The sequence below is a fragment of the Onychostruthus taczanowskii genome, unplaced genomic scaffold (genome assembly GCF_017590055.1).
Source record: "Onychostruthus taczanowskii isolate IOZ18803 unplaced genomic scaffold, ASM1759005v1 scaffold3, whole genome shotgun sequence".
NCBI lineage: Eukaryota > Metazoa > Chordata > Aves > Passeriformes > Passeridae > Onychostruthus > Onychostruthus taczanowskii.
Genome location: NW_024500349.1, coordinates 21,797,042 through 21,815,300, shown reverse-complemented (window position 1 = coordinate 21,815,300; position 18,259 = coordinate 21,797,042). Strand labels below are relative to the sequence as shown.

General features: G+C 39.7%; 1 protein-coding gene across 6 annotated transcripts in view; it reads left to right on the top strand.

The window, feature by feature from the left end:
• The window catches only part of CTDSPL (CTD small phosphatase like), an 82,250-nt gene that overhangs the window by 45,738 nt on the left and 18,253 nt on the right, over nt 1–18,259 (top strand). For 2 of the 6 annotated variants that reach the window (XM_041408688.1, XM_041408690.1), the window contains exons 2-5: nt 484–638; nt 7,512–7,544; nt 11,112–11,165; nt 14,411–14,512. In XM_041408688.1, the coding sequence (XP_041264622.1) occupies nt 484–638; nt 7,512–7,544; nt 11,112–11,165; nt 14,411–14,512 (344 nt within the window). The remainder of the gene's footprint in view (nt 1–483; nt 639–7,511; nt 7,545–11,111; nt 11,166–14,410; nt 14,513–18,259) is intronic. The other 4 variants (XM_041408691.1, XM_041408693.1, XM_041408689.1 and 1 more) reach the window with 3 other exon arrangements.

Sequence of the window (18,259 nt, the reverse complement as noted above, 5' to 3'; positions counted from 1 at the left end):
GCTGTCAAACAGTAACAGAGAAAGCTCAGAAAAATCTCAGAAATTTTCTTGACCTTTGCAGGACTTGTAAAAATGTTCCACACATGATTGTGTAGTTGTGTAGAAACACTACAGCAGTCATTTAGTGCTGTCTCTGGTTTTTAGGTCTCTTTGCTTCCTGGGTCCAGAGATGAATTTTAGTAGTGAGTTATTTTGTGTAATTACAGTATCCACCTTGGATGTTACTGGGAAAACTCTCTGTGTTGTCTCAGTGTGATTATGCAGAGTTCCAGGATGTCACTATACGAGTCTGGCAAGGAAAAAATGTGTTAAAAAAGAAGAAGAGCAGTCTCAATCTGCTGGAAAATCTCAGTAATCTTAAGACTTGATAAACATTTCTGGGTATAGAAACCTTACATCTTCAATTCAGTTGTTGTAATCTGGAAAACCAGGTCTGTACCACATGAATTTATTTTTCTGCTGTGTGTTTTTTTTTTTATCCAGTGTCCCAATGTAATATCAGCTTGAAGAAGCAGAGGAGTCGAAGTATCTTTAGCACCTTATTCTGCTGCTTTCGTGACTACAATGTCGAGCCACCATCCACCAACAGCACCAGTGCTCTGCCTCCTTTGGTGGAGGAGAATGGAGGACTTCAGAAGGTCAGGATTTTGTCTTATTTTGCTGTCATGTGGGTGTTTTGTAAGCAAGGATTGATTCTGCTTCCAAAGGTTTGTCCTAACAGATTTCCCTCGTGGGGAACAGCTGTTAGGTACAGGGAAAAAATTACTGGTTTGATGGTGGATTGCTCATACTGTCTGTTCATCTGTAATAGAAAAGTAACATTTCTGTTGTGGGTGTTGGTACTTTACATTCTGTAAACAACCAACATTTAAAACCTAAGACACTAAAAAAAATGGAGACTTCTCATAAAATTTCAACTGCTGAGCTGTCCCCAGCTTTGGTTCCTTTTCCTGATTACAGGAAGGTTAAAATGTGTCCCACTGGAGCATAGTGGAACCTTCCAAGCATCATTTTAAAGGGTTTTCAGTGACATAAAAGCAAATCAAAAGAACCATTATTATTACTTAGACCTTTTTTTTCCCTAAGAAGTCCACTTACATTCAATACATGCTGAGTTCAGGGGTAGCAGCTTTTGGCCATTTTTCTAGGTTATTAAGTTTTGTTTCATGAGTCAAATGAATGTATGGAGATGTTGGATGCAAATACAGATGGAATACAAACAGTGCAACACAAATTTCTTCTTTATAGATCTGATAACACTGAGAGCATTTGTGTTATGATCTGAAGAATTTTAGTTCAATATGGCAAATTATGCCAAGTTTTCCATACAGTTTCCATGAGACTGAGATTGCAAATACAGGTGAATCCATAGTGGAGAATAATGGCAGAAATGGAGATATCTCTATGGGCTTTTTATCCTTCTGCTTTTCACACAGTTTTTCATGTCTGATGCAGCTGATTCCTTCCTTCCCTTGTCCATTTTATTCTGGTTTGAGTTCTGATGGTTGTGTTTTGAATTCTGAAAAGCTCAGGAGAAAGAGCAAGGAACTGTTTGGTGGGAGAGAGGGAAGGAGAGCAGATGAAAGTGATGGAGATTTCTGTGTGGAGGTAAAGTCTGAACTGTAACAGTTCCTGCTGAAGCTGCTCTCACAGAGGTAAAATGCCCTGAAAATCCTGCCAAGAGGAGGGATTGTACATGTATTTTTAGACTTCTTCTGCTAGCCAAGGTACATTTTGAGTGAAAGGAGGGAAATCTAGCCTGGATGTGCTGAAGGGAAAGCTGAGGAGTGTGTAACATGTATGCACACATTCATCTGAGGGAAAAAAAAAGGGATGGAAAGCTACTAAAATTTCCTTTCCACTGTGCTGGGGAATGGAAAGCAAAAAGAAGTGAGGCTACTGGCAAAACTACAGCTGAGAGAAAATGGGACTTCTACTTTTAGTAGAAACTAAAACATAAAACCAAGTTTGTTTTTTTCTGTAGAAAAATGTGAGTTAAAATGGTCTGGAGTCAGTAGTGTCCAGATTTTGCATTTTGCAAAACAATTCTTTTTGAAATATATCTTATGCCTTGAGAGGTTGCATAGGTGTCCTCACTCTGTGCTGCCTCATTGAGCAATTCTGGAGTTGTGCAATACTTGCACACAAGACCAGGACACAAATCACAGCATTCCTAAAATGACCAGATCAAAATGTACAAGATTTTAAAAAAATCAAAGAATATATTGAAGATAATTTAATTAAAGAGTGTTTTCTTCAACTGAATGAAAGGCACTCAGATATTCATATCTTTGTAGAAGAAATCAATAGAGCTGAACTTCCAGGTGGTTCATGAGGTAAAATTAATCTGTGAGATTGCTATTTTAAATGCTGTGTTAAAGATTAATGTGTTTATACTGTTTTTATTTTGAGTGCTAACACAGTAAGTAAGAAAATCTTCTAAGGAAATCAAAAGAGCATTGAAGACTTTTGAATATGTTTGAATATTGTTACACTGTTGGACTGGTGATTTTTACCAGGAGAGCTGTTTCAGAGCTCTGCAGGCTGCTTGAATTTGGTGGAGTTACACTGAGCATCTTGCCTAGATTCAGAAATAAAGTAAGGTGGGAGAAGCACCAGTGGGCCTTGGATTCTAAATTGGTGAAATGAAATGTCCAGGAGTGACAAAATTGCCTCTCAGGAAAGAAAATGAAACCTGACAACCCACTGCTTAAATTCCTCTGCTGTTTCATTAAAGCTCTTTTTTTTGCATTAGTTTCACTGCCAGGTAGGAATTGTTTAAATTCTGTTAAACTGCTGCTCGGATGGTCACTTGGTTAAATCTGCTCTCTCTTTTATGTTTTATTAATTATTTATCACATCACTGTTCACTTTTGGCTGGGCCCAGTCAGTTCATGTGTTGTGACCCTTTCCTTAAAAAATGGACAAGGAAAATTGCACAATAATGTCAAGCAGTTACCACTAGAAATGAGTATAAAATGGCTTGGAGGTACTTCCCTTATGTCTGTGCTGTTCAGTGGAGTTGGTACATGAAAACTGGTGATAGACTCCAGAGGAAGGGAAGGAATGGGGGAAGCTTCTGCTGGTTTCACTGGAATTCAGTGTTGTGTGTTGCTTCAGGCACGTTCTGAAGCTGATGTGATAAGCTAACTTCCTTCTCACTAGGCATCTTGATTTTTGTAAATGCTGACCTGTTCAAAAGGAGGGAAAGAGTATTTTATGGGGTAGTTTAAAACACAGCACTGAAATTTTGTTCAGAGTAATTGTGATATGTGAGAAAATTCTTAGTATTATTTGGCTCTGGTAGAAAAAATGAAATCAGTGCTTCAGATTAATCAGTGCTTCATGATGTGACTTGATGTGCTTGACACGTCAAGTGTTCTGTCACTTCTTCATGGGGTTGGAAGAAACACCAAATTGAGCATGGTTTTGATTAAACAGTTACTTTCAGTGCTGAATTCTATTCTATAAGTGAAAAAAAAAGAAAAAGCCCAAAAACTTCTTTAAAGTATTGAGTTCTCTTTTAAACCTTCTACTCACAGAGCAGCTGCTTGTCCAAGTGTGACTCTAATACTGGTAATGAATGGTCCATTCTGTCTCTAAAGTTTCAATACAACATTTTTTTCAATAATAACTTGTATTTACTGAAACTGTGGCATATTTGTTTTCCTTCAAATGCAGCAGCTATTCAGCCCAGCAGAAGATGCATTGTAAGATGTGATATTTGTGGGTATATCAGCCTGCCTGCAGCTTGGATGCTGAGCCAGATGTGTCACTGGGAGCACAAAATATTCAGCCTCATGAACTCTTTTATAATTTTTTCCTGCCTCCTCTGCAGCAGGCAGCTCCCCAACACCTTCCAGCCACTTTTTTTTATTCTTTAGAGTGTTGTGAGAGAGAATTATGTTTTATTTTCTTTGGGATAAATTCAAATCTCAATTTCCATTCTTCAGTTAGCAACTTGACTCAATTTTTGTGTTTTCTGCATGTAAGTTTTTTCTTCTGGGTAAGTTTGTTACCTGACTTTTGAGGTGTTTGTGAGTACAGATTTCATTCATTCAGACTTGAAGGGGGAGTCCACGTAGAGAAAGGTGAGAAAAGCAAGATACAAACTCTTTTTTTCCCTTTGCTTTTATTCGTGGTGGGTGAGGGAGCCCTGACAAGTCTGTGGGCACTTTGCCATTTCACTCCCAACCCACTTCCACTGGAGTCATCCTTGCTTTTGTTTCACAGCAAGATCCAGATCAGGCAGATGGCTCCAGTTAATGAGGTGAAGCATGAATGAGGAACAGGATTTCTGTACTTGCTGGGTTAGAGGAGAAGCTCTTGATCAACATGCAACAGAGAAGAAGACAGAATTAGGAGGAGGATTTTTCTGGGGGCAACAGCTGCTCCCTCTGCTTTTCCTGTCACTGAATTCCACCTCACTCCAAAAGTTATGGCTTGTTCTCCCCACTGCATGATGCCATCATCTCCCAGGTGAATTCCTGTCACTGAATTTCCACCTCACTTCAAAATTTGTGGCTCGTTCTCCCCACTGCATGATGCCATCGTCTCCCAGGTGATGTTGGGAAGCTGAGTAGATGCCCTGTGGTCGTGTCTCCAGCACTCTTCTCCACTTCAGGGATCTCTATTTATAGCACAGTACAGGGGAAAGGATCTTCTGTCTGTCCCACATGAATAGGGCCCAGCAAAATGAGGAAAACAGCTTGGAGGGAGCACGTTCTTGAGGTCAAAGTAGCATCTGCTTCATGCTGGAGGAGCAGCAGGAGTGTGGGCTCTGTGGTGAGGACATCATTAATGGCAGGCTTTCTGAGAGGTGGGAATCCTTCTCCATGTGGAGGCAGATAGTTGAGATCGGTGTAAATCATTGTGCTTTGTCTCCTGCTTAACCTTTGCTGATCAGGGCAGGAAAATTCCATGTGTTTGGTTCTGTTGGTCGCCATGGAGATGTGGTGAGGAAGGTGTGTTTAGAAAACAAGACCTCCTCTCCAAAACTATTCCCAGAATGCCCAGGTTGGAAGAGACCTTCAAGGCCGTTGAGTCCAACCCAGCCCCAACAGCTCAACTGAACCCTGGCCCCCAGTGCCACATCCAGGCTTTGTTAAACACACCCAGGGATGGTGACTGCACCACCTCCCCGGGCAGCCATTCCACAACTTGATCACCCTTTCTGGGAAAATCTTTTTCCTGCTATCCAGCCTGTATTTCCCTTGGTGCAGCTGGAGGCTGTGTGCTCTGGTTGTGTCAGTGCTGCTGGAGAAAGAGCCCAGCCCCAGCTGAGCACAGGCACCTTTCAGGAGCTGTGCAGAGTGATGAGGTTCCTCTCTTTGCCGACTCATTCTGATCTTCTTTGCTTCCCAAAAAGTCTTCTTTATTAAGAGCCAGCTTAGGAGTTTGTAAAATCACTTAAAGTGTAAAATAATAACTGTACTGCTGTTGTAAAAGAACAGCATGGTCATGGTCTAGAGCAAGCTTTGTGCTAAAGAAACTAATAGGATAAATCTGTTATTTTGGTGAGCTTCTTCTCTAAAATGAAAAAGCTCCTTATCTTTCAATACAGGCTACTCTGAAAAAAAGCAAAATATTGTGGCCTGTCACTTGGTGCTCATTGAGGCCACACGTGACCATAGGCATTGTCAGTGAGGAACACTATGCTGGAAATTGTTGTTTCAAACTACAAATTATGCAGCTAAAGGAAAAGATAGGATTTATCATTCCATCTGTATATAGCATGGAAAAATAAAACCCATTAAAAAAACCCCTGATTTCAATGGCTGGGGACAAATCAGTTCCTGGGTTGTCTTAGGGATACAATAGGGAAATTTTGGCATTCTAGGAATAGCTTTGTTCTGTTACCAACATCAGGAGCTCGTGGAAAGCCTTCAACAAATGCAGTCATCTGTCATCTCTTTCAAACTCTGCTGTTGTGACCCATTTCCCTTCCTGTTCCAAGGCATTAGGAAATGAGGCAGGACCTTGTAAGAAGTTTCCCAGAGCAGACTTGCTTTTAAGAAGCATTTGCCTGTTCATGAACATTTTTGCTTTCCCAGCAGACTCTTGCACTTCTTTCTGCTTGTTTTTCCTGTTCTCATCTCTCTTACTACTGTTTTGATTTTTCCATAGGTGTTTTCAGGGTTCCTCTTAAGAAATTTGCTTGTTTCCCCTTTTTTTTTTAAATTTAATTCAAGAAATTCTTTAAGAAAAATTAGGCAAACAGTAATGCAAGCCCTTTAGCAACTTTGGTTTTGGGTTCCCATGAAAGTCAGTTCCACTAACATGACACTAATGTACTGAATTATATTTTTTTTTCTATTCTTATTGCTGTTACCCTGAGGAAAACTTGTATTCTTACCAACTTTTGTGTGTGTTTTTTTCTAGAAATCAGGTACTTTTTACTAGTGGCAAGTTTTTGATATTTCATGGTAGTTGCTGCTCTCTAGTTGCTCCTTCAGCTTCTCAGGATTTTGGGCAAACTTCAGTAAAAATTTCTGATGAGCAGCACTAAAAAGAACACTTTAAAAATAATACAGAGTTATTTCTGTTTGTCAGTGATGTGTCAACACTGGTAGTCTTGAAAACAAATAAGCAGGAGGCTTCTTCAGCTGGAAGAGGCTGTTCCAAAGTTGAAAACAGCCCTTTCAACAGTTTCTCTGCTGGAGATCAGAGCCTGTGTTGCCCAAATATTAAAGAATAAAATAATCTACCCTAGCAACATCTATGCTAGAAGGATCAGCTTCCTTTTTTTATGTGCTGTGCCCACCAGGAGATAAAGTTGGTTTTGAAGGAAATAGAATTCTAGCTTCAAAAATCTCTTAAATGTTTGAGTGAGAGTTTGAGTTGAGTGAGAGTTAACCCATTTGAGCCAGGGTTTGTTCATTTTGGAGCTGTCCTTGTTTCTGGATGTCCAGAGATGAGAAGGAAAAATCAGGTTGGCCAAGAATTTCCTGCCTTCTCCCAAGTGTAGTGCAAAAGTGAGACCATGGGAACAGAACTGTCACTGCTGGATGGAGAAATGCAATTCCTTGGATTAGTTTTAACATCATCATGTCCTTCTCAGGCATTCTGCTGTTGCCTCAGTGAAAATGCTGGTTTTTCAAGTCAGTTGTCTCAAATGAAGTTGGGTTCAAGGAATGGGGTTCTGCCCTCTGCCAGCCTCTGGCTCAGCCTCCTGCTGCTGCAGTGCAAATTGTCAAATATACCCATTAGCAGATCTTAAAGCTGAAAAAGTTCCAGTAAATACAGGTACTTTCTTATTGTCATCTCTTATTAATCATAGCATGGGTTTTATCAGTCCAGTCTCCTAAAAATCATAAATGCCAGTATACTAACAGATCATTTCAGCAACTAAAATGCAAAATCCTATTTTTATTTTTTTTTTACCCTGGTTTCTTGAATACTTTGAACTTTTGGTTTAAAATGTTTGAGTGCTACATTTACTGCTCCAGACCTTTGTTCTACCCTTTAAAAGCCATTACCCTTACAGTGATTTTTTTTTTCTTTTTCCCCAGGGTGACCAGATGCAGGTCATGCCTATACCAAGTGTATGTATTTTTATCCCTTTTTCTTTTAATAATTTTCATGACTTTTGCTTTGATTCATTTTATGTTGCAGTCTAACAGGTCTGGTTTGTGTTGCATGTTAACAAAAGGATTTTATGTTCTGTCTGTAATGTTGTATCCCCAGAGGTGAATTGAGCTGCATGTCTTCTACAGGGACTGAAAGAAGAGTTTGGGTTTTATCTGGGTTTCTTCTGAATTTTTACCATTTTGAAAACACATGAGGTAGTCTGAAAATTATTTATTCTAATAGAGGCAAAAGGTGACTCATCATCATTATGTGAGACACAATTACAAAAACCTTTTCCTCTCATTTTCCCCTATATTCCAGTTGAAAAGAAGAGTTGGAAACTGCATCATTTATTTGAAATAAGTCATGTTAAGAAAACAGAGCACACTGACTGTTGCTCATTACTGCACTTGTTTGAGATGATGCTCTTGGTATCAGCTGCTGCTTTATGAGCCTCAATATTTCTCTTTATCTTCCCTGGATTAAACTTGGAATGCTGTTTGGCATCTGAATTATTTTTCAAAGCTAAATAAAAGAAAGAAAAAAATCAAGTCCTTCAAACTGAAGCTTTTAATTTGTTTTAACCTTTTTTGGTCAAAAAGCTGCTCTTTTTTTTTACAAGGATGAAAGCTTAGGCTTTGTAAAGCTGAAAGTACTTTTTTTTTTTTTTTTTTTTTTTTTTGAGCTCCTCTGTTGTTTACAATACTTCATCATTGCAGAGTTTCCCAGAAAACAGCAGTGCTGATGTGTGGAGATTGTGACCCAGCCCTCTTGTTTGAGATATTTGGTAGCTTTTAAAGACCTGGATATTCCCCAAAATGCCATTCTTTTTCTTCTTTCCCTTCCTTCTCACGTAGCCCAGCATTCCAAATCCTCCTGTAAGAATCCCCCTGTCTGTGCTGCAGTGCAACAGTGCCAGGAGATCCCTGGGACTGTGCACATCTTCCCTCTTCCAACAGCTCCTCTTGGGTTTGAGAACTGTTGGAAATTCCTCTTTATTGCTTACCTGTTATTTCTGGTATGGCTCATGCATGGTGTGTATGCAGGCAGGCATGGACATGCATGTGATTTGTATTTCTGCAAGTCTAGGAATAGAAAAACCTCAAATGTAAATCAGAAAATACTGATTTCCAAACTACTTTTCTTTTTTACATACCTGCCAAATTCTGTTAGGTGACTGTAGTTGCTCCACTAGGAATTATTTGAACATGAAATATGTTCTGGCTGTGCTCTGACCTGGAATAAAAACCTTTCCCAAGAGTAACTGTAGGTACTAACAGAATAAGATTCAAACAGAAGAAAATTTTGGAAGGAAAATGAGTAGAGCTTTGACAGGTACATAAATTAAATCAGGTGCTTTGTTAGAACACTGCCTTTGCAATGTTAAAGCAGTGCTCTGTTAGATTTGGACAGTGGTAGGAAAATGAATGATTCAAGAAGGGATATCTCTTTTTTTTTCCCCCTCCTTTGTTTTTTTTGGATTTTTTTTTTCCTTAAGCTCAGCTGTAATTTTGCAGACATATATTCCCAGCACTAACAAGGCAGTAAAATTAACTTATCCCTGCAGTCGTGATGTAGAGTTCTGAGCAAGCAGGTGACTTTAAACACTCCTTCCCCTTCTCCAGTGCCATCTGATGCTTCTTCTTGCAGCAGGACACGGGAGTGTTGTCAGGCAACCATGGCCCTTGGGCACTGGTGTGACATTTACTCCCAGTATCAAAGTGCTGCTGGCTCTCAGGAACCAGCCAGCAGCACTGTGTCATCATCTAAATAAAGGCACAAGGGAGCTGCACATGCAGGGAGTGCTAGGAAGGAAAATGCAGGGTTGTTTTGGGAAAAACACCTAAAACTGTGTTTGTGTTGCTCTGCTGGTCTTAGGAGGGGTGTTGGTCCAAGACAGCTCTAATTTTGTGTTTCAGACCCATTAAGGCAGAAGTTCTTGATTCTCTGCTAGCTAGGGATGAGAACTGGGGCTGTGAACTGCAGTGTCTTGTACAAACCAGGAGAGAAATCTTCTAAACAGACACAGAGCTTGGTCACAATTCAGTGGACATTCACTTTTTACAGGGCTGGTTGCAAATGTCATCAGTTCAAGTGTTCACAGATTTCCTGAGTGGCTCTAAAAAGAGCTCTGCCCACTCCCCACTTTCAATTTGAAGCCTCCAGTCAAAATATGAGGATTTCTGGAGCTTTATTGTGCTTTTTATCGTGTATTAAACCTGGCAGTGTGCTGAGGTCACCTGTTTGAAAGCTTCCATTGCTTTATGTGCGTTTTTGCATTGCTTTTATTTGCATTTATGTGTGCAGTTCAGTGAAATGGATCTTCTGCTCAATCAGATTTGTCCTGTATTAATTGCACTGAATTGAAAAGTTTGACTTAATATGAATTTTCACTTGGTTATTGATAAAGATGGCTGCTAAACAAATATTCCAGCTTCAGGTTAGGTGCTTCAGAAAATAGAAGCAGCATTACTTTGGAGTTTTTTTAAAATATGAAATTTACTGTGTTTGTAACTCATATTTTGAAACTGTTCCAAGATAAGGCATAGGTTAAAGAGCAGCATAATTTATTATTTTCCTTATACTGCAAAATTAATTATTTTTAGGGCTGAAATAAACACAAAAGTTTTAAAACGGCAAACCCATAATATCCCCAGTTGACACATTTTGATGGACGTGATGAAAAATATAAATGTAGCTCAGGATGCCTGTGTTTTCATGGATTTTATTCAGCTTTGTTTGGAAAGGATATGGTAGAGAAATCATAAAATCATACAATAGTTTGGGTTGGAAGGAACTTTAAAAGATTATCTCCTTCCAACCCCCAAATCGAAGTAGACCCAAAGCACCTTCACTATTTTATATTCTTTTGAATGAAGATGGAATTCTTTTGAATGTAGATGGAAATACAAAGCCATGCTTATGCAACAAATTAAATGAGATGTTGTCCAACTTCAGCTCTTAAATGAGTTGGAGTGTCCACTTTTGTTCAGCTTAAAATTCCATTGTTAATGAACGGTATCAAAATTATCCCTCAGAATCCCTGCAGAAGTTAAATCTTAGCACAGGGATATTGGGGTTTTTTACCACTTGTCCTCACCTACACTAGCTAAATCCTTATTAAAACTTTTTTCTAGAAGAAATTTTGGGAGCTGCCTGCTCCACAAGAGGAGCTGGCATCTTCTGGCAGCTGTGTTTTAAGTAGGAATAATTTATCTTCTGTGAGAGTATTCTGCACATAGCTGCTGGGAGAAGCTGTTAGCCCTGCACGTGCTGCCCAAAGTGTGAGCAGAGGAGGGCACAAACAGTAAATTAATGTACTGCTCTTGGGCTTGACAACGCTGCCAGTACAGAGAGAGGGGAAAAAAAGGGCTTATTAATTCTGATACCTGTGAGAAATCCAGGCCTGCAGGGAGGAAAGCTGATGGTTGTTCTGTACAGTGAATTGCTGCAAGATTTGTGTTGACCAGCTGTTTATGCTTCAACTAAAAGTCCTGTTCTCTTGCCGCCACCATCCCCTTTTTTTTTTGTTTTTTTCTTAGGGAATTTACTATTTCCACGGGACTGAAGCAGTGCAGCAGTCGTTTCACTACAAGGTCTGTTGAGCTGATCAGCCATGAGACCTGGCTGGAATGCATAAATCCCAAACAGTGACTAGTTTAACTTGTGTACAGTTTGTGTCTTGTTGGAATTGAAGAGCAAACCAGTGAGATACCACGTGTCATTTTTCTGCTGAGTTCTGTGGAAGGCTGCAGCCTTTGGGGGAGTGTTGCATAGTAAATATGAGTTGCTGTAAGCCACAATTAAATATTCTTAATCATCTGAGATGTCTTTAAGTGATGTGTGTAAAAAAAAAAAAAAAAAAGACACTGTCAAACTTCCATAACTACTCACTGTTAAATGTAATGGAAATCTGGTATTTAGAACTCTTCTTGGGTATGTCTCCATTAGTGAGAAAATTAAAACACAGTGTTGAGTAATGCTTGTTTCTGACTAAAAGCTTTGCTGCCTTTGGCAGGTGGAAATTGCTTTAGATCAGAAAGCTTGAACAGCAAAACAAATGGGCTGATACTTTGCATACAAATCCTTTCAAGTTCCTAAAAGCCTCAAAAATGCCACCCTTGCTCCCAAGTCCTTCACCAGCAATTTAGCAGCCTCACAACTTGTAGTGGCTTCAGCTGCAGAAAATTTCCTTCTCCCTATTATCAAAAGGTGAATATTTTCACAGTTGAGGGCAACAGAATTGCAATTTGTGAAATGGAAAATTCATTTATTCTGATCTTCAAAGGTGTGAACTTAAGGAAACAAGATCAGGTTGAACTCAAGATGCCAAAGCTTGTGGGAGAGTTGGTTGTGCCCTTGTTAGATCAAGCTAGGTCAGTAACTGCACATGATCTCCTAAATCAGTGCTGAAGAGAGAGAGGAGCTCCAGCAGTAACCAGAACCTCTGTGTGGGTACCACAGGTGAACTGTGCCTCTCCCAGCCACTGCTTTTGAGAAGGCAGAGGTGCAGGTGGGTGAGAAAAACCAGGTGCAGGTCACCTCACTGTGCATTCAGGGAATTTGGACTCTCAAAGATGAAAGTTCTTGCATTTTGTAGTCTTTGGTGTGTGTCCATCCTTTTCTTGATGACAAATGCAACAGTTTACAGCTAAAAAAATTCAGATACCTATGTAAGACACTGCTCATGTTTTTCATATATGCATTTTGATGTGGAAGAATATATAGTTCCATATATTTTCCATAGATACGGATATTTTCAGTTTGATAAGGAATTCACATAGCAGAGGGAATTTCTGGCTTTGAACTGCCTGTGCAGATTAATGTAGTCAAAAACTCAAAGGGGATAAGAGTTTTCAGTACAACAATAAACTGAACTATTTTAATTTTTTTTAAGTATGTTTGAGGTTTCTTGGGATGTTCCTACCTTTTTTTCATCTTCAAAGACAGGAAGTATTGGAACATGTGTTCTGAATATTACTGTTTTTAAATGGGTTGGATTTTGCTTTCAAAAAGATTTTACTTTCTTTAGGTTGCAAGTTTGGATCCTTCTTAATATGAAAAAACTGAGGTGGAGTGCTAAATACCTTTTTGGCTTTGAATAGGAGGGAAAAACCAAAATTCTTTAGGTCTGGTCCTAGTTGCCAACAAACAGAGGTGGAACTGAAGCAGCTGTGGGGCTGTCCATAACCTAGCCAGGTGTTGTATAAATTCCAGCCTGGCTGGGGGGCTGTGCAGCCTTTGCAGGCATTGGGCAGAAGCTGTTTTAATTGGAAGGTCCTTGTCAGGTGTGTGCTGAGAGGAACTGCACTGAGACAAGTGGTTTGTAGGCAGGGCAGCTTCCAGTTTGGTAGCTGAGGGAAAGCTGTTGTCGATGTTAATTGTGAGGAACTTAATCAATTTCACTGAATGCTCCTAAAAATCCCCCGAGAACTCCTGCTTCAGCTAAAAACACTTAATTTAGGTCCAGAATCTGATTTCGATGTTAATTGTGAGGAACTTAATCTAATTTCACTGAATGCTCCTACAAATCCCCCGAGAACTCCTGCTTTAGCTAAAAAACACTTAATTTAAGTCCAGAATCTGATTTGTTAGGTGCTTCATTTAAGAGTTTATTAGGCATCATGGGCCAGTATCTATCAAGGTGACACTTGAATTCAGCCAGTGGTTGATGATTGATCTGTCCTGGCTGCTGGAGAGTGTCCTTGCCTCACCTGTGTCCCCCCTGCCTGCACAGGGGTGGCCTCAGATCTCTGCCAGCACCTCTGCAAAGGGCTACTGAAAAGAACAAACCCATAAATAAATATAAATGATGAATCCTTACCAGAGCAACAGTGAACAGAAAAAAAAAAGGAAAAGAATAGAGTTCGAGTTGTGTACCCAAGTCTAAATTAATTTAATTTCCTCTCTGTCTTAAGCTTCTCCCTACTGATGCTTTTCTATAAAGCTAATTCTTTTCTTTCATCAAAAAACCCCCGAGTGGCAGCAGTGTTTCAGCTCCAAATGGAAGCATTCTCTCCCATTTCTGTGATTTCAGAAAGTATCCAGTACCAAAATCTAAAGCTACACATTTCTATTGCAAACTGGGGTGTTGAAGTGGGAAATGATCCAAAGAATATGAGACTGTCTGCCTGGCTTTCAGAAAAATTGTCAATTCATGGGATTGGTGCCATTTTTAGTAAGGGCAGTGTGCTGTAGAAGAGCCCAGTTCAGGTTCTTCACTGCAGTTTTAACACCTTGACTGGGAGCATAATTCACATGGAAGTTGATCACCACCCTCCTAAGTGGTAAAAGCAAGAGTGAAGATGTGTCCTGGAAGATAAAATTAGTAATGCTGTCTTTCATCAGGGTGGATTCCTCAGTTTCAGCATTTTTCATGGCAAACAGAAATAATGATTTGTGTAAATGTCCATCAGCCTGATATGGCTGCAAATGACATTGACTGGAAATAGAATAACAACAGCCACCAAACCAGGCATTGGGAAAAGAGCCACTGGAAAAAGATGTTGTATCAAATATCCTGGTTTTATGATTTTTTTTTTTTTTTTTTTTTTTTGTTTAGACAGTGGTGGTGTTTTACCATTTTCATTTCCAGCACTTTGAAGGTCATTCTAAACAAGTCTCTAATTTAAAAAAGAAAAGTCTGTATGGGTATTGCAATTGCATGAGCCATTAATATCCATACATAAACTTGGGATGAGTCCAGAAAATCATTTGATTTCAAGTCATGTATTCCAGCTCCCAGTAGTTACTAGAATAGTAATGTTGACAGAAGGGTGCCCCTTCCATAGAGGTTTTACTTTTTTTTTTTGTTGTCTTCCTCTTTTCTTTTTATTTATAGCCACCAGCTAAATACCTCCTGCCAGAACTGACAGCATCAGACTATGGGAAGAAGTGTGTGGTCATTGATTTAGATGAAACTTTAGTGCACAGTTCATTTAAGGTAAGTAAATTCAAAAGGGATCTCTTGCAGCTTGAATCTGTCAGTGAATGCTGCAGGAACTGTTAAACCTCTTAACACCTGAACTCCTCTTCCATCCTCTGCCTGGGAGTCCTCATTCCCTCTCCTGTGATTATTCATCCTAATTTAGCTCTCAGGGGAGTAACAACAGAGATTGCTTTTTAAATTTTATTTTATTTTTTTGAGAAAATCCCGCTGACTGCAGCAATGCCTGGAATAGATACTGACTTCATGGCTTTAAGTATTCCACTAAAAGACCTGTGTTTCGGACAGGTCCAGAGCTTGTTGCTTTGAAAATAAGGGCTTGTTTTTGCAGTTTAAATGATGGCATAGTTAATGTAGGAGAATGGAGAATCAGCACAGCTTTGTGCTGGGTTAGATGTACCTTAAACAGGAGATTTTGGGCACAAGTGGTGGCTCTTCTCTCTTGCTGGAGGATGTTGTTGTCCAGGTCAGGCTTCTGTCCTGATCACAGCAATTGTTTTTAGGTATTTAGTTTTCAGAGCAGAGAGCAAATACCATTTAGTTGTTGGTGGTGTGAGTCAGTCATGTTCAGGAAGCAGCTTCTGTAACCCTTCAGAGCTCAGCATGTGCTGAAGGTACTGCTGTTTTTTCTGTTCTTTAAGTAGGGCTGAAATTAGGAGACTTGAGAAATACAAAGAGTCTAAATTAGCTTAGGGTACTGATAGCATTTCTGATTAGTACAGCTAATACTGATAAAGCATCTGCTGGTTTTGTACATTGATGGGAGAATTTATAAGAATTAATAATGGTACCTTAATACTCCCAAACCAAATTAACGACCCTTACAGTCTTCTAGGTGCTTGCACTCCATTTTTCACTGGAAGCATCAGCTCCACTTTTTAATCCTTCACTTGTTCCTTGCCAGTATTTGAAATGCAAACTCGTAATTCATGTTGTGGTTAGAATTTGGCAGCAGCCTCTCTTTATTGACTTAAAGAAAACCTTATATGGAAATATTAGAACAAATATTCCTGTGCCTCAGACTGAAATGAAGAATTTTTTTCTCTGTCTTTGTTGTGCCTGATGGTACAGAATAATTTCTGGTGTGCAGGAGCCTCCAAGCCTCAGTGCCATATTTGTCTTCTGTAGCCAGACTGAGCTTGCTCTAGAGAACTTTTCAGGGAGATAAAAACCACAGCTGGATTGGGAAGGGAGGAGCCATGCCTTCCTATTTAAACAAGAGCCAAAAACAAGAAGGGAAAGCTGAATTTAAAAGTCTAATTGTGTATAATAAAATTGAAGTGTTAGGCTTATTGTTACCTGGAAGGTAAAAATACAATTTTGCTTTCTGAGTGCTGTGGGTAATTTTGTACTGTGATTTTTTTTCTGGTTTTGAAACAAAATGAGATTCAGTTTAGGTGGTTATCAGTTATTTTTTAAACCATTGTAGAGAAATGCATGTTTAATGGTTGACACAGTTGCAAATCTCCCTTGTAGGACTGAGATTTGCAGAGTGTTTCTTAGAGGGCTCCTTTTAATCCTCCCACATTCAAATGATATTTAATGGGTATTTAAATGATGTGGAGTAGATATTTAAGAAAAACCAAAAGATTTTTCTGCTTGATGATGAGCACTGAATAATGTTTTGTGTGAGGGAAAGAAAACTTGTCCTTTTTTGTGTGAGGTCAGTAGAGTTGGGCAGATGTTGGAGTTTCTGCAGAATTGGAGTTTTAGGGTGACAGTGGTGTTATTTCAATATGAAACCCTGTGACTGGGGGTATGTAAGAGAAAACCAAGGGCTGGAGGAAATTAATGTAGTTGTTCAGTGGCTGGCACTGTCAGTGGTGCTGTCTGGGTTTTGTTTCATGAAGAGAAATTCTTCAGCTGAATTAAGACCATTAATTGTCATCAAAAATAATGGTACATTCCATCAGAGCAGGGGTTTGAACACCTGGGTGCACCCTGCTCTGCCTGGATAGTCAAGTTACTTTTCTAGCTTTTTGTTTTGTAGGGGTTTGGGGTTATTTTGGGGGTTTTTCTTCCATTAAAACATGTCTGCTCTAACCAGGTAGGTCCCCACTTAAAAGCTAGAAAAGCATACATAAATTTGAGAGTTTTAGTACAAAAGGCTTTATTTAAAACACCTGATACTTTCGAATTTGTAATTCTGTTATGAAATAGGCTTCATATTTCAAATGCAGATTACATGTTTTTTTGACACAACCAGAGAGGCAGAGTATTTAAAGTGCTCTTTATGAAAGCAGCAACATCTGAGGGAGGGTAATTCTCATCTTTTTATGCCCCTGCATATTTGTGAAGCTTTAAGGAGGTACTGGTCTTTCATGTTAGGTGCATATTAAAGGAATGAAGTTTGGGGTTCTTTGGCAAGAGTAAAAAAGGAACAGATAGACAGGGTAGTTATCATTCCCATCATAAAACAATAATAGAAGCAAAAAATAATAAATTATTAAATCAAGGAGATGTAAACACGGTTTTGTATAAAATGTATTAAACCACATGCAAGGCTGGAATGTAGTCTTATTCAAAACTGGCAGTGAAACACCTTTAGAACATCTAAAATGCTGAAAGTTTGGGGATTTTTTAATACAAAAGTTCTAACTGAGCTGAAGATTTTCAGTGGAAATGCATTGCCTTCTTCCAGGCTCTGTCTCTGTGCTTCCCACCGGAGGCACGGACGTGCTTCATGTGCCCACAAACCTTTACCCAGCAAATTGCTGCAGACTTTTCTCCTCTTTTCCCTCCCTGAGGAGCACAGAACTCCAGTCTGTGCTCCTTTCCTTATCACCAGTGCCAACAAGAAAGCAACATAACACCTGAAGTATAAGTGGGAGAAGCAAATTGGGAGTAGTTTGTGACAAAGTCTGAGGCTGAGTTTTATTTGTTAGAAAAAACCAAAGTTGCTCACACTGAATGTGTTTTTCTCTGGCATCTGGTTGATGTTGCTCCTGTTGGGATTAAATTCTGTAAAAGCTGTAGTTTTTATCAGTGGATTTCAAAACCTCTGCAGCTTGCAGTGACCTATTCTTTTCCTGCTGCTGCTGCAGAGTGTTTCTCTTGCTGAAGGGAGTCATGCATATATAAATCCTTCAAGTGTGTGCAAGCCTTTTCAAAGTCTGCAGGGAGCTGGCACCCACTGGAAAACTGGTGGCTGAGGCTTCTTGACAATTCATTTGGGGTTGTTTTGTTTTTTTTTTAAGGTGAAGCATCAGAAATTTTGTGTAGCTGTTCTGTGGCTGTTAGAGCTGCACAGTATCTTCTTTATCTGAGGGGCTTCATGCAGGGAGCAGGTGGGAGCCTCCCCTCTGTCTTTTCCCACGGCAGAAAGGGGAAATTGCTCAGTGTTAGATAAGAAAAATATAGATTGATCTGTGTGTATTTGAGGAATTATTCAGATCACATCAGCACAGGGGTCAGCAAGAGGTCTGTTGCCAATCCTGGCTGGTCAGGATGAGAGGATTCCATGTAGCCTCTCCTGTGCCCTCAGACCCAGCACTTGCAGGTGTCAGATCAAACCATCTTCTTTATTTCTTTTCTCCTGAGAAAGGGTGTTTCCCTCCACAGAAATTCTTGTGGTCATTTTGCTCTCCTGGCAGGGAGGTTGTCTGGCAGGGGAATTAGAATCTGGTTTACCCAGGGAGTGGGATCAAAGTGCTGCTGGCAGGTTCATACTGCAGGATCCTCTTTTCCCACCATTTTTTCACAGAGCACCTGTTTAGACTCCCCAGTTTGTGATCTGCTTCTTAA